Source organism: Delphinus delphis, chromosome 13, assembly GCF_949987515.2.
Source record: "Delphinus delphis chromosome 13, mDelDel1.2, whole genome shotgun sequence".
Lineage (NCBI taxonomy): Eukaryota > Metazoa > Chordata > Mammalia > Artiodactyla > Delphinidae > Delphinus > Delphinus delphis.
Genome location: NC_082695.1, coordinates 201,776 through 218,098, shown reverse-complemented (window position 1 = coordinate 218,098; position 16,323 = coordinate 201,776). Strand labels below are relative to the sequence as shown.

The 16,323-nt window shown below is 37.8% G+C and overlaps 1 protein-coding gene across 1 annotated transcript; it reads right to left on the bottom strand.

The window, feature by feature from the left end:
- Positions 1–2,182: 2,182 nt before the first annotated feature.
- ZNF891 (zinc finger protein 891) lies at positions 2,183–3,922 on the bottom strand. Its single transcript, XM_060027805.1, has one exon. It carries the CDS (start codon positions 3,818–3,820, stop codon positions 2,183–2,185), a length of 1,638 nt encoding a protein of 545 aa, XP_059883788.1. The 5' UTR covers positions 3,821–3,922.
- Positions 3,923–16,323: the final 12,401 nt, after the last annotated feature.

Sequence of the window (16,323 nt, the reverse complement as noted above, 5' to 3'; positions counted from 1 at the left end):
TTCGAACCCTGGTCCAGGAAGATCCCACATGCCGTGGAGCAGCTAAGCCCGTGCACCACAACTACTGAGCCTGCACTCTAGAGCCTGTGAGCCACAACTACTGAAGCCTGCACACCTAGAGCCTGTGCTCCGCAACAAGAGAAGCCACTGCAATGAGAAGACCACACACTGCCACGAAGAGTGGCCCCTGCTTGCCACAACTAGAGAAAGCCCGCGCGCAGCAACAAAAGACCCAACGCAGCCAAAAATAAATAAATAAATAATTTATATTAAAAAAAAAAAAGAGAAACCAAACAAGCAGTATTGTATAGCTCAGATACTCTTAGCTCAAGTAACTTAGATATAAGTAAATAAAGAGGTAATTAAAACCAACCCACACAGTCCTCCTTTCCTTCTGAGAGAATGGTGGAAGTATTCCTTCTTGCAGCAAACATCAGTCCTTCTATTTGTGCTCCAGATACCTCTATCCCCTTCTCAGGAACTTTATGGTACTGACTGTCCCTCTTCTTATGCCTGCACATTTAATCTCTCCATACTGGATACATCACATTAGGATTTAAACATTTTCTAGTTTTTCATTATTTAAAACATATTTTCCCTTGACCAAATCTCTCTCCAGCTACTTCCCCATCTTTCTCCTACTATTCAAGCTTGTCTATATTTACTCTTTACTTCCTCGTCCTTTATTATGAAACTCATCCTAACCTACCACCAATCCTCAACATACCATTATCTCCACCTAAGTTCAGCAATAACCTTCACGTTGCCATACGTCTGCTTTTGAAGACTTCATCTAATTTGACCTCATAGCATTTAAAACAACCGGTTTTACCTTCCTTCTTCAAACATTAGTTTGTCTTGGTTTAGTAAAACTCCATTTTTACTTACTTTAAATATAGGAGGTCTCCATGGTCAGTGGTAGACATTCTCTTTTCACACCATCCATTTTCCCTATACAATCTTACTCACCTCCACACAACCCAGTACAGTCTATCTCCTGATGTTGCTAAAATTATATCTCTGTCCTAGACACCTCTTCAGGTTCAGAACTACACATCAGCCCGTTCATCTAGATATCTCACAACTCTATATAAACAGGACTAAAACTGTGACTATTGCCTTTTTCTTCCATCATAGTTTCTTCCTTCCATATTTTGTTTCTTAATAAATTAGAGCTAATCTCATCAGTATCTGTAAAACCAAGTAGCAAAATCTCAAGGGCTTCATTCAGCATTTAAAATTGGTAATTCCCCTCTACTTGAAGACTCTTTGGTTTTCTCATGCTGAAATGTTGGGATTTTCCTCCTGCTTCTCTGACATCTGCTTTCAATGACCTCAGCTCCATCCTCTCTAGTCTAAGCACAAAAGTTCTATCAATATTCCTCTTCCATTCCTCTCTTTTCTATGTTCTTATCCAAATTTGTACACCCAACGTAAAATATTTAAGTCTACATATCTTGTGATCTTTTTCTTTTTTAAAACGAGGTTACTGTATTGACTGTATTTACATACTGTTTTTAAAAAATCAATAAGCTTATTTTTCTCACATAAAAAGATGCACAGATATAAGCAGTGCAGTGCTGGTACAGTTATTTGAAGATATCTTTGGGAAACCAGGATCGCTTTGACACCATCCTTGTCATCCTCATGGTCACAAGATGGCTCATTCAGCTCCATGAATGCAAAATCCAAAGGGAGAAGACTGGGGAAGGCTGAAAGACAAAGTGCAAAAGGCAAAGAGAAAACACTAGATAGGTCTGTCCCCAGTGATACTATCCACTCCCTATGGGGAGGGATGAACTGGATGCTTGATTGGCTACTAACAATACCTGTCACACCAGACCAGAAAGCAACTCTCAAGAAAATAACAATAAAGTAGTATCATATTGTCCAGATACCTTGAAGATAATGCAATTAACTTAGAAATCCATAAGGTAACTGAAAACATATTTAAAATAACTCTAAACAGCTATGGATCTGAAAGTCATAAAGTCATAATAAATATTAGACAACAGAGTTAAAACAAAATAAATTATCATACACCAAATGTGTTATATAACTAAAGGGGTGTTTATAGGACTATTTATAGCCTTAAATGCTTATTTTAGAGAACAAAGACTGAAATAATGAGCTTGGAATCCACCTTAAGACACTGAAAAATGCAACTCCATGTTCTTAATAGTTACAAGGTTTCTCTCCCAGTATGAATTCTCTTGTGTATAGTAAGTGAAGAATTCTGACTGAAGGTTTTTCCACATTGAATACAGCCATAGGGTTTCTCTCCAGTGTGAGTTCTCACATGTCTCCTAAGGGAAGAGGAAACACTGAAGGTTTTCCTGCATTCCTTACATTCATAGGGTTTCTCCCCAGTGTGAGTTCTCACATGCATTCTAAGAGATGAGAGACCACTAAAAACCTTCCCACAGTCAGTGCATTCATAAAGGTTCTCTCCAGTGTGTGTTTTCTTGTGAACTTTAAGGTGAGAGCTTGTGTTGAAGGCTTTTCCACAGTCATTGCATTCATAGAGTTTCTCCCCACTGTGTATTCTCTTGTGCACTATAAGGTAAGAACTTGTGCCAAAGGATTTTCCACAATGATTACACTCATAAGGTTTCTCTCCAGTGTGAGTTCTCACATGAACCTTAAGAGATGTTTTTTGACTGAAAGCTTTTCCACATTGATTACATTCATAGGGTTTCTCACCAGTGTGAGTTCTTATATGTCTTCTTAGGGTTGAGGAATCATTGAAGACTTTCCTACATTCTTTACATTCATATTGTTTCTCACCCATGTGGCTTCTCTTGTGCAAAATAAGATTAGAAATCCTTTTGAAAGCTTTCCCATGCTGATTATGTTCATGATTCTCTTCAGTAGGAGTTTGCTCCTGTTGCTTATGGGATGAATGATGACAAAAGGTTTTGTTTTTATTACACTCATAGGAATTCTCCCCCATATGACAATTGTTGCATATAGGAAGCATATTATTATGTTTAAAGTGTATGCCATGTTCGGAGCATGTGTACTCTTTTTGTGCTGTTTGAGTTCTTTCAAGATGCCACAGAGCTCTGTCATAGTCATGACTTTCACAGACCCTCTCACTTACAGAGTTTTTTTCATAACTGTTTAGGATTGAATTATGCTTCCAACACTCAATATCGAAGTAACACTTATGGCAATGTTTACTGATGGAAACTCTCTTTGAAAAAACAAGTTTTGATCTGAGTTTAGAGTCCTTCTTTAATTCATGATAGTCATACAATCCCTCCTGAGATGCTGCCTTCTTTTGAGTAAATGTCACTTGCCTCAAAATCCCCTCTGGGATCTTGTGCTGTTTTCTGATTTTACGGCATTCCCAGTCTGCTCTTAATGTGGGAGACCAATCATCCGTTGTGAATCTTATCATTTTCTTGCCACTAGATGATTTTCCCCCCAAAATATTCTGGTTAGAAGTTGATTCTTTGGTTTTCAGTTGAATCTCCCAGTCTAGACAGGTGCCTTGGGGAATTCTCCTTTTCACAGTTCTTATGTCTTCTTGACCCGACAGGGAGATCACAGGCTTGCATAACTGATATTCCACTAAGGTGAGATTCATATAGTTTTCCAACATTACATCTCTGTACATACTTCTCTGAGCAGAGTCCAGCATCACCCACTCCTCCTGGGTGAACTCCACAGTCACATCCTCAAAGGACACTGGTCCCTGTAACCAGGTTGCTGGGAATCCAGGCACTATCCTTTCCCCCTCAGTACTTCTCACATAGAAACAGGCAGAGTCCTGTGTAGGTAGAGCCCATATCGGGCATAGGTCAATGGCTGCCATCTTGAGAGCCTGAATGTGACATCCGCCTGCACAATAGGGCTGAGAGAGCTGGATACTTCTTTTCTTGTTTTTCTGATCCAATCAAGTCAGGGATGCATTTCACTGGGTGTCCTTCCTGTAGCCAAAGAGGCAGGTTCAGGTAAAAGAAGAAAGGTGAAAATAGGGCCCCATTGGAGGCAAGGTTAAAAAAATATTGTAGACCCTCTCTTTTACCTTCCAGCAAGGTCTCACCTGCTTAAAATATTTATTGGGATTTGTACTGACATGCAATATAGTCATCCTTGGCCCTCTACTGTTATCTTGGTTATTCATACTGGCTTCTCCTGTAGACTACTACTCAGCTCTGGGTAGAAAAAGCATGCATTATTTTAAAATACTAAAGTCAAAGAACCAGTTTAAAAAGACATAGTTGTTTGAATTTCATGCATACTTTGCTACTTTTTAGTTTAGTTTTTAGAATAAAGAATTTTTTTCTAATTACAACTGTTTTAGGTAAATTTATTTGTTGTATATGTAACTTGGTATTTACCCAAATAACCTCACATATAATTAATAGGACTAATGATTTGGCTGCTACCCTACTTAGAAATTTTATTGGAGTTGTTAAAAGTAAATATGTGACTTTGAAACAAACGTTCATTTGATTACCTGCAATTTAAACTCTATCCTCAAAGTCTGTATTTCCTTATGATGATTCATTCTATCTAAAACTTGAATGGGATCAACAAAGAGGCATGAGCTATGTTCTAAGCTTTGAGACTGAGGCCTTTACAATTTTAGATGGTATAATACTTTCCTGAATAATTTTCATAATGGCCTTAATATAAATATCAAAACAATTGACACAGTGTGAAAGAAAAGAGGTATGCTTGGAGACTTTAAGGACCACAACAAATCACACAATAATGTATTACACTAATATTTTTACAGATCTCAATTTTTTAAGATTAGTTGATACCTTCAAATATAAGACTTCTATCTCAGTATTATACTTCAGTAGAGTTCAGGTTTAATGGACAAAATTAGAGAAATGGCATTATTATTTAGACAAAGATCTTCAACAGGTAGATTTTCTGCCCCTAATCCAGAAATGTATATAAGCCTGCCACTTTAGTGTAAATCAGATGGAAATATTTGTCTGATTTGTCCACTGCATGTATTCTGAATACCTAGAACACTCCCCAGCACATGGCAGACACCCAAAAAATGTTTGTTGAATAAACTGAATGAATCTATGGCAATTAAGGTTTTGTGGAAGAAGTATTTTTTTCACATCTATACTCTACTTATAGAAAACAAAACCCCACAAAATCAGAAAGTTAGGCTTCCTCTTCAAAAAAGAACATTAGTTTGCCTTCTGGTTAAAATTATTAAGCTGAGAATTGTACTCTGGGTTCATTTCTTCATTCCCCATAGTTTTATTTCTTTCTTAGTTACAGAACTAATAAAAAACTGAACAACTTTACCAAACAACAGGAAAAAATATCTGAATAAATGGAGAGAGTCACCATTTTAATACCATTCAGTATTAAAAGATTTCAATTTTTCTCAAACCAGAATTGCATTGGGATTTTCATTAAATTCATTCCTTCATGTTCAATAGGAACTTCTTGAAACATGACAATTTGTTTTATAAGTTTTATAGAAAAATTAAGACATGAATAACAAGGCAGTTATTAAAGTAATGCTTTGCTCTACTATATTACTTCAAAATGCATTATAAATCTCTATTAATTTAAACAGAATGATAATAGGGCAAAAAGAGAAAATAAAACAGAATAACTTCATGTACTTCCCTGGTGGCACAGAATAACTTCATGTACTTCCCTGGTGGCACAGTGGCACAGACTCCCAGTGCAGGAGGCCTTGATTTGATCCCTGGTCAGGGAGCCAGATCCCACATGCATGCTGCAACTAAGAGTTCACATGCCACAACTAAAGAGCCCACATGCCACAACAAAGGAGTCAGCAAGCCACAACTAAGACCCAGTGCAAACAAATAAAAAAACCAGAATAACTTCAGAAACAGATTCATGTGTAGCTAGACATTTAGTGCATGATAAAGGCAGCACTATTAATCAGTGGGAGAAAGGATAAACTAGTCATTAAATGGCATCAGGACAAATGGCTGTCAGGGAAAAGCATAAATCCTACTTCACACACTCACATTCCCAGGTGGATGAAAGACATAAATATGTACCTGATAGGAATTCTAGAAGAGGAAGATAGAGAGAATACAAAAAAAAAAAAAAAAAAAAAAAAAAAAAAAATTAGAGAAAATGGTTGTTTTTATCCAAAGCTGAAAGATAGAAGTCCTTGATCTGCAAGTGTATACACCACATGTCACACTGAATAAATGTTTTAAATCCACCAGATACACGAGCAAAAGCTGCAGAATACCAGGGATAATGAGTAAATATTTAAAGTTACTGGAAAGAAAAGGCAAATTACCTACAAAGGAATACCAATTATACTGACTACAGACTTCTAAGCTACAATGATACAGGCCAGAAGACCACACAGTAATATATTCAAAGTACTAAAGGAAAACAATATAAACCCAGAATTCAATAGTGTGCTAAAGAGAGCAATAAAAAGACACTGACATATTTCAAAGTAACAATAGCATCCTCAAAAGATGGTCATAATAAGAGAAATGCAAACTGAAACACTGAGACATAATCTAAGGCACACCTTAAATTAAAAGAGGCCTAAACTTGCATAAGCCTTATTTGGACCATGATGTAAAGAAATTGTTTTAAAAAAATAGCTTTGTTGAAATAATAGAAAAATTTGAACACTACCTATATATTTGATATTAAGGAATTAATCCTAATTTTGTAGGTGTGATAATGATATCCTGGTTATGACTTTTAAAGGAGTACTTATCATTCAGAAATAAATTCTGAAATATTTACAAATAATGAATCATGTCCTAGATTTACTTCAACATACAGTGACAGGTACAAATGAGGTCATTATACTATTCTGATTTTCTATGTTTTGAAACTTTCATAATATAAATTTTAAAATCACCAGAGAGGTATTTCATTTGTAAAACATGATGTTTTAGGATGTTACAGTTTTTTAAATCACAAAATGAGAGTTCTTAGGAAATTTTAGAAAATTTTAAAAATTATTTATTTATTTTTTTGGCTGTGTTGGGTCTCCGTTGCTGCGTGCAGGCTTTCTCTAGTTGCGGTGAGCGGGGGCTACTCTTCATTGCAGTGCGCGGGCTTCTATTACGGTGGCTTTTCTTGTTGTGGAGCACGGGCTCTAGGTGCGTGGGCTCCAGTCGTTGTGACACACGGGCTTAGTTGCTCCACGGTACGTGGGATTTTCCCGGACTAGGGATCGAACCCATGCCCCCTGCATTGGCAGGAGGATTCTTAACTACTATGCCACCAGGGAAGTCCCAGAAATTTAAAATTTTAATAACAAAACCCAAAAAATGTTGAAGGTTTAAGGATAAAGAACTTTTCCAGAAAGCTGACCTTCCCTCCCCCAAAAAAGATAAGCAATGAGACAGAAAGGATAAGAAAACTATATGAACAATTTCAAAGGTTCAACACCAGATTATTCAGAGCTCAAGAAAGAAAAGAGAAAATGGGAAGAAGACAGAATCAAACACAGAGAAAATTCTTAAAAATAACACTATCCAGGTACTGATCCATCAAATGGGTAATTTCTTAAAAAGACTGGGAATAAACATAACATCATGAAAAATTTGAATACCAAAGATAAACTGATGAATGTAAAGGTTTCAATGATGATAAACAGGTTACATACAAAAGAACAATGGAATAGGATTTCTCAACAGTAACACTGCTCCATTTTCTACCTAGCTCTGCCAGCTTTCAAAGTTCTGAGGGAAAATAATTTCCTATCCAGGAAATTATACTAGTCCACAGTACCATGCAAATATGAGGACAAAGTAAAATAATTTCTAGTCATACACAACCTTAATATACACCCCTTTTCGGAAAGATAATAAGGTTATCATCCATTAAAAAGGGAAAATAGAAGTTTCCAGGAAACAGGAGGTCCAACACAGAGATGAGATGAGGGAATTGGTGAGGAGAAAGGGAAGTCCCAGCATGCCAGTGTGCTGCAGCCTAGAGAATAACTGATCAGTCTACACTGCAGCATGATGGAGGGCTCCTGGGGATGTGTGTTCAGGAAAAGAGAAAAATGATTAGATTGTGTGACAGGTTTGATCTTGAGGAAAATGGAATTGAGAGACATTTTACATAGGTTTAGGGAAAACAAAGCAAATAAATAAAAAGGCAATTATTCAAAACAGGAAGAGTAAAATGTATACAAGAAAGGAACTTATTACGGCTCAGCAATAGAGAATACTTATATAGTCATCACAATGGAAACACTGAACATGAATTTAGCCAAAATTTTTGAGAGGAACTATATTACAATACTTGCAACATAATCACATTGATTTAAGGATGTAGGAAGGCAGGCAGGTATAATAGTCAAGATTCTTATTTAACACCTAAGAAACTAAAAAACGTCTCAAATTGATTAACTGCTTAAAAATTTTAAACTGGTTGCCACCATGAAATTAATAAACAGAAACATGAATTAAATAGAGTTGGGAGACCAGAATGGGGAGCTCTCACGTCCTGTGATCATAGAAGAGCCCAACAGGAAGAAGACAGACTCCTCTCCTTTCCTGGCGAGGACTCAGCCAATGAAAAGCCACAGACTGATTATTTACTATCACCCTCCCAACTTCCTTTTTCCTCTCTATAAAAGCGCTATTCTTCCCTTGCTGTGGGGGATCTCCATGGTAGCTGACCTTGAATTGCAATTCTCTGCTGATCCCCAAAAAGCCATTTTTGCTGGAGAAATACATGGCAGTCTATTTATTTCAGGTCAACACTACGGAGAAGAAACACTCCTGTTTTTATTATGAGGCTTTTAATATCTAAGACTTTTTTAAAATGTATGTACACATTTTTCAAAAAGTAAATAAGTTACAGAGAAAGTAAATAAAGCAATCAAATCAAGTAGAAAAATAGCAAAAAGGAAAGGAAAATTTAAAAATAGAGAGCAGGGCTTCCCTGGTGGCGCAGTGGCTGAGAGTTCGCCTGCCGATGCAGGGGACACGGGTTCGTGCCCCGGACCGGGAAGATCCCACATGCGGCAGAGCGGCTGGGCCTGTGAGCCATGGCCGCTGAGCCTGCGCGTCTGGAGCCTTGCTCCGCAACGGGATAGGACACAACAGTGAGAGGCCCGCGTACCGCAAAAAAAAAAAAAAGAGAGCAAATGTTACTCTAATTGAAAACCAAAAACAAGGAACATAAGACAAAACCAAAACACAGCACAGATTACCAAAACAACCCAAATCTGCTTCTTTGAAAAGATTAATGTAGATGTATATCTTGCAGAGCCAATCAAGAAAAAAGATGGCCCTAATAAATATTAAACTCAAAAAAGAAAAGAATATCTACAATTTGAGCAGTGATTTTAAAATATCACTAACAAACAGCAATTTAAAGAATCACCAGAAGGGAATTCCCTGGTGGTCCAGTGGTTACGATTCTGCGCTTCCACTGCAGGGGGCATGGGTTCAATCCCTGGTCAGGGAACTAAGTTCCCACATGCTGCACAGTGAGGCCAAAAAAAGCAAAAAAAAAAAAAAAAAAAAAAAACACCAAAAAAAAAATCACTAAAAAAGAATAGTATGAACAACTTTATGTCAACAAACTTGAAAACTTAGATGAGATGAACAATTTTCTAGAAGAAAATGTGCCCCAAATTGACTCAATTAAGAACTACAAACTGAAATTAATCACTACCATTTAAAATGGAATCAGAAGTCAAATATCCACCCCCAAAAGATTTTGAGCCCAAAACTTTCAAGGGAAAAATTATTTTACCAGGTAGAAGAAAAACAGCTATGCTTCCCGAATTACTCATGAGACTTGTAAAATCTTGCAAGGATAGTACAAAGAAAGATTAAGATGCAATCTTAAGTCTGAACACTGAAAAAGTCCTAAGTAAAATATTAGTAAATTGAGTATGGCAGCGTATTAAAGTAATAATACAATGTCATATTCAAGCAAGGTTTAACCAGGAACGCAGGATGGTTAAAAAGCAGAAAAACTATTACTGTTATTATAATGTCATGGTATAATGAACACTCTTGTATCCATCACTCTATTTTGAAACAGATCTGGGAATGATGTATTAAGGTTAGCCTTAGAGAAATGATATCTCATTACTGTGATGCAATCCATTAACAGATTAAGGGGTGCAGACCAAGAATGTCGCCTGCCATATCAGTAAAGGATGTTGTGGCCTTCAAGCCACCAGCCACTGCAGCCACTCCGGACTGTGCACCCTGAGGGGATTCAGGATGCAGAAAAGCAGAATATGGCCCTAGATAGTTAAGATGTGTATCAAAGGAATGATTTCAATGAGCCCAGACTCTTGCATTTTCCCACACATAGAAAAGTGCTAAACTCATTAATCCGAGATGCCTGGTTCTCTTTAATGAACAGTCATCTCTTGATGTTCTGACCACCAGGTCTTTGCTGCAAAAACTCCTGTATATCCTGGCTCCCCCATTATGGTTTCAGAGCCGTCCCTCAGAGCTATTCAGAAAGTCCACTGAATAAAACACAATTCTCAACTTTCAGGTTGTGTATTTTTTTTCAGTCGACAGTTTTGGCAAACAACGAAGGGACCCAGAGCTGACTTCGCTCCTTCGCATGAAATCTACAATGAACCAGAGCCTTGGTAGAGGCCTCCTGCATCCGTCTGCCTCCTCAGACAGTTCAGATGAATTTGGGTGAGTCTCTCCTGGATCTTGGATCTCCCAACTATTGATGGATGATCCTGTGTTTTATTTGGTGGTGTATAACAGGTGCTTGGCTCCCCAGGTGACAGATTCTGGGAAAAAGAACCCCCTCACAACAGTTGAAAGACACTGAGCGGTCTGGGCTGAGTGGTTAGGTAGGAGGCTGACCTGGCATTCTTCCTCAAATGGCTATCTTAACAAGAATTTGTCGGGATAAAAGTGAAAATATTACATGAGAGCTTTCAGCACTGAAGAAGGGAATCTCATGGCCAGCAACGGCTTTTTTCTCAAGTTTCTCAGAAACTTGCAGGAGTGGTAAAGGCAAGTCCTCATAACATGCAGCCATCCCTATAAGGAATCCCACTCAATTTAACTTAAAAAAACTTGCTCTGCTTGGGACACAAATAAGAACTGGCCACTCTGTGATCCAAGCACCCACGATGGTCTTATACTACCAGAGGGAGAACCTAGACACATAAGACGAGCTGAAAAGACTCTAGGGTAAAAACCTAGAGAAGTCAAGCTCACAAGCAGCACACTGGGCCACCATGCAATTTCACTAGTAAATTTTATCCCCAACGAATTCAACTTTAAAATCGGAAATAGATTCTCTCAGATAAACTAGGGGCATCAGAAAGCCAACCTCCGACGAACACCCCAGCCAGATGCATGTACGTATAGAGCTCATACTTGCAAGGATCTACTTAATTGGGAATTAAAGGAAATCTCACCCTGAAAATGACTAAGATGGGGCTCTTTTACTGCATACACAGTTAAGTTAGAGAAAACTAGCTTGATAAAACATCTTTTCAGAATTCTGATCTTAAAGAAACAAAAGCCCTTCTGGGGGAACTTGCATTTCTCTTCCTGTGCCTTTGAAATGTAAATGTTCTACCTGATCTCCTTGGGTATTTTGTGTGTGTGTGTGTGTGTGTGTGTGTGTGTGTGTGTGTGGTTTGAGAACTTGGTCTCTGCCATCCAAAAGGTACACATATTGTGTACCTTTGGATGCAATCGAATAGACTGGGATTCTGAGCAGTCATTTGTCTGACTATACCAATTCGCAGGGGCTTTTTGCCACCTTAACCTTCATTGTGTCAGCCTGTACAACGAAGGCCTTTACTTTCTTAAACTATTTTTGGGAGTAAACTTTCTGGGTCTTGTTTAGGTGGCATCCTTTGCACTGTCTTGTGGGGAAGCCTCTTGCATCTTATTGGTTTGAGTCACTAGTGTGATATATCTCATTAATGGCCAGATGATGGATCCTTCAAATGGGAGAAACTTCTAAATTGGTAAATTTTTAGAGAGCATTCATTATAAACAGCTGTTTTGTTGGTACCTATGGGGGGGAAAACACATTAAACAGTGGAAAAAATATATATATAATGGTTAATCTAAGAACTCCTTTAATTTAAAACAAACAAAAAACTGGCTTGGGAAGTCTTATTTGTGGTCTATGCTTCCCCTCAATGGGTCTTACAGATGCTAATAAAAACATTAGAATAATTAATGTTAATTAGGTTGATTAGCAGGGAAATTAAAAAAAAAACTGAAGGGAAAGTCTAGAGATTTTTTCCCAACCAGGTGGAAATTTTAAAGTGACTCATCCCCAAAAGATAAAGAAATCTCTAGATGGTTATTAAGAAATGGGATAAATAAAACAGATGTTAATAGGATTAAAACAAAAGGTTTTGGTACAATACTACCTAAGGTTGGATGGGCCAAAGGGACCCATACAAGTCCACCCTATTTACCCGAGTTAAAATATATATGTTTAAAGGGCTAAGCCATCCCTGGTGGCGCAGTGGTTAAGAATCTGCCTGACAGTGCAGGAGACATGGGTTTGAACCCTGGTCCAGGAAGATCCCACATGCCATGGAGCAACTAAGCCCATGTGCCACAACTACTGAGCTTGTGCTCTAGAACCCGGAAGCCACAACTACTGAGCCCATGTGCGACAACTAGTGAAGCCTGTGTGCCTAGAGCCCATGCTCTGCAACAAGAGAAGCCACCGCAGTGAGAAGCCCGTGCACCTCAACGAAGAGTAGCCCCCACTTGCCGCGACTAGAGAAAAGCTTGTGCACAGCAACGAAGACCCAATGCAGCCAAAAACAAATAAATTAATTAAAAAATTTTTGTTTAAAAAAATAAAATAAAGGGGTGGAAGAAAATTACACTGAGATAGCTGACCAACAATTACTTGGGGCAACAGTTAGGCCAATTAATCAAGTTAAAAGACTGACAAAAGCGCCTGAGTCCCTTGGTTCAACCCCTCACTGGGGACCCCAGAGCATTTTATACAAAATAGATAAAATGGTTGAGGGATAAATGAAAGGAAACTTTCTAGGACTCCTTATAAGACCAAGACTTGTTGATAGGAGTCCTTTAATGTTGGTAACCAATGAGTAATGCTTCCCCTGCTTGGTATTGGTATTATAAGACAAAGCATGTAGATGTGCCCCTCAGGAAATATTAATTAAACATACAAAAGGAGGGCTTCCCTAGTGGCGCAGTGGTTAAGAATCCACCTGCCAATGCAGGGGACACAGCTTCAAGCTCTGGTCCAGGAAGATCCCAAATGCTGCAGAGCAACTAAGCCTGTGTGCCACAACTACTGAGCTCATGTGCCACAATTATTGAAGCCCATGCGCCTAGAGCCCGTGCTCCGCAGCAAGAGAAGCCACCATGATGGGAAGCCCACGCACCGCAACGAAGAGTAGCCCTCACTCACCGCAACTGGAGAAAGCCTGCACACAGCAATGAAGACCCAACGTAGCCAAAAATAAATAAAATTAAATCTTAAAAAAAAAAAAATACAAAAGGAAACCAATAGAGCCGTACAATATAAAGTAAAATCTGGGAACAATATTCAGGGGCTAATAAAACTAATAACCGAGGTTTTGCTCTGGGTCTAATCTGTGCAATCAGAAAAAGGGCCTTTGTTGAATGCCTTATACAGCCTTTGAAGATATGATAAACTGAACCCTAAACTTCTGGTACATAGAACTCTTAATTTTCAGTTTAGTTGGAAATCTTCTCTGATATAAAAAAGCAAATTAAAGAAAATATAGTTGGGCAAATCAATCTTTTAATATCGTTTAACTGACAAACCAGTTTTTTTGAGAATTAAAAGCAGCTGTCTTTGTCTTGCAAATCTCTACAAATCAGAAATATAAATACAGCCCACAGTGACCTGAGACTGAGCCCAATTAACTCACTCAGGTAAAACCTGAAACAAGTGAATAAACAAAACAGAAGAATGGCCTTTTTAAACTCAAACCACTGGAAAGGCTCCCTCACCCAAAATCTAATTCATAACCTACTTAAGGACAAATAGAAAATTTTTTTAAAAAATAAATTTATTTATTTATTTATTTTTGGCTGCATTGGGTCTTCATTGCTGCACGCAGGCTTTCTCTAGTTGCAGCGAGCAGGGGCTACTGTTCGTTGTGGTGCGCGGGCTTCTCATTGCGGTGGCTTCTCTTGTTGTGGAGCATGGGCTCTACGCATGCAGCCTTCAGTAGTTGTGGCGTATGGGCTCAGTAGCTGCGGTGTGTGGGCTCTAGGGCACACGGGCTTCAGTAGTTGTGGCACACGGGCTCAGTGGTTGTGGTGCACGGGCTCAGTGGTTGTGGTGCACGGGCTTATTTGCTCTGCGGTATGTGGGATCTTCCCGGATCAGGGATTGAACCTGTGTCCCCTTCATTGGCAGGCAGATTCTTAACCACTACGCCACCAGGGAAGTCCCAGACGTCGTAGTTTTATTGTACTTGCTTTACCGAAGGTCAGTGTGTTCACGTTATTTCTGTTGCAGTTTGTCAGCAAAAAATTAACTTGGTATGATGATATTTTCATAACTTATAAAATAAAGGTAAATGAGATAAGAGTTTTCAGGTGAACTCTTTAGGAATAATTATGTGTTGGGTACGTCTATCTAAAATAGGTTCTCCAGGGACTTCCCTGGTGGTCCAGTGGTTAAGACTTCACCTTCCAATGCAGGGGGTGTGGGTTCGATCCCTGGTCAGGGAGCTAAGATCCCACATGCCTCATGGCCAAAAAAACCAAGACATAAATCAGAATCAATATTGTAACAAATTCAATAAATATTTTTAAAATGGTCTACATCAAAAAAAAATTCTTTAAAAAATATAGGTTCTCTAGATTTTTGGTAACTTGAGTTTTGCTAAGTTAAGTTAAATTATGGGAATTCATTGAACATCCAGGTTATTTCAAATAAGATAAAATACTGGAACATTAATTGCTAAACAGGTCTAAGTTTATCTCCTTTTGTCCCCTTACAAGAGGGAAACTAAAGATGTGTGGGTTTATTAGACACACGTCTTGCACCACAATGAAGAAAGAAGTCAGAAGGTGTATGTTACTAGGGGTTATGGAATATTCCTAAGTTTGCCAACCAGGAAATGCTGGTATGACAAACAGTTCACAACTACTTGCTGCTTGTCAGTTTTCACTAGAGATTAAGGTTTTAAGGGTTAAAACTGTAATATGTAATTAAAGCTACTAAAAACATTAAGGGAAGTATTTTAATGTGCAAGGAAGGTAGGATGCATGTTTTCAGTAAAAGAAGGTATGCAGAATAGAAGTGAGTTTGTTGGGAAAATAAGGGTGATTTTTGTACTAGAGCTGGCTATTTCCAGATTAAAAATAAGGGACAAACTAATATGGATACAGAAAGTTTTGTAAGTTTGTAGAAAGGGAGCCCTGAAAAAGTAGTTTTGTACATGGTTAGGATTGGATTAAATTTAATTAGGTAAATGGATTTTGTTATTAAAAATAGGCTGGTGCAAGACTTGATTTGGTTCCTCTCTGTTAAGAGAACAAAGTTTTCTTGGAATAGTGCTTTTGGTAACACATTGCGTGAATTTCTTTGCCTTTAAGTGATCTTTATTTGTTTTTGTAATCTTTTGTCACTTTGGTTAAGTGAATAAGTATTGTTTCACAGTGTCCTATGATCCTATTTGACCAAGTGGTTTGAAACCTTTTTGATATTTTTGACAAACTTCCCAAATATCAAATTCTAACTAAAGTTCTTTTGACCTTCAGCCAACTCTGGGATGCTTCAAAGGAGCCCTGAGACAACTCAGAGAGGAATATTAAACTAATTAGTCTTATTTGGTATGTTAAATTACTTGAGAAACATTGTCAAGTGTTTGGAGATAAACCTTAGGTTATATTGTATGGATAAATGTCATTAATATAGATATTCCAAAATTTATACGGAATTCCTAAAAAATGTGATCTGTCCTTGTATAATGTTATCAGTCATAATTCTAGTTATTATCTTAAAATGTTGTATGTCACAGAAATATCCAAGTTTCTTGTCAACTGCCTTGGAATCAGATCTTTGACCATGTCATTTTAAGTCTTTTGTCATTTATAGACAATCATTATTTTATACTGATGCTTTCATAAAATGAAGATCTTCAAGAAGATTCATAAAAAGGATTTTTGACAAATGCAAGTATAACTTTTAAATCATACCACTGAAATGGGTAAGAAATTACAAAACTCTAATGGAAAACCTGATGACTTCATCCAGAATAACAGGAATTAATTACATGGCTGAATGAACTGATAAATATGATTCATAATTTTATGACATTTTAATGAAATATACTGGCTTTTAATCTTCGTTTTCCAGAAAAAACTTTCCTTCTATGCT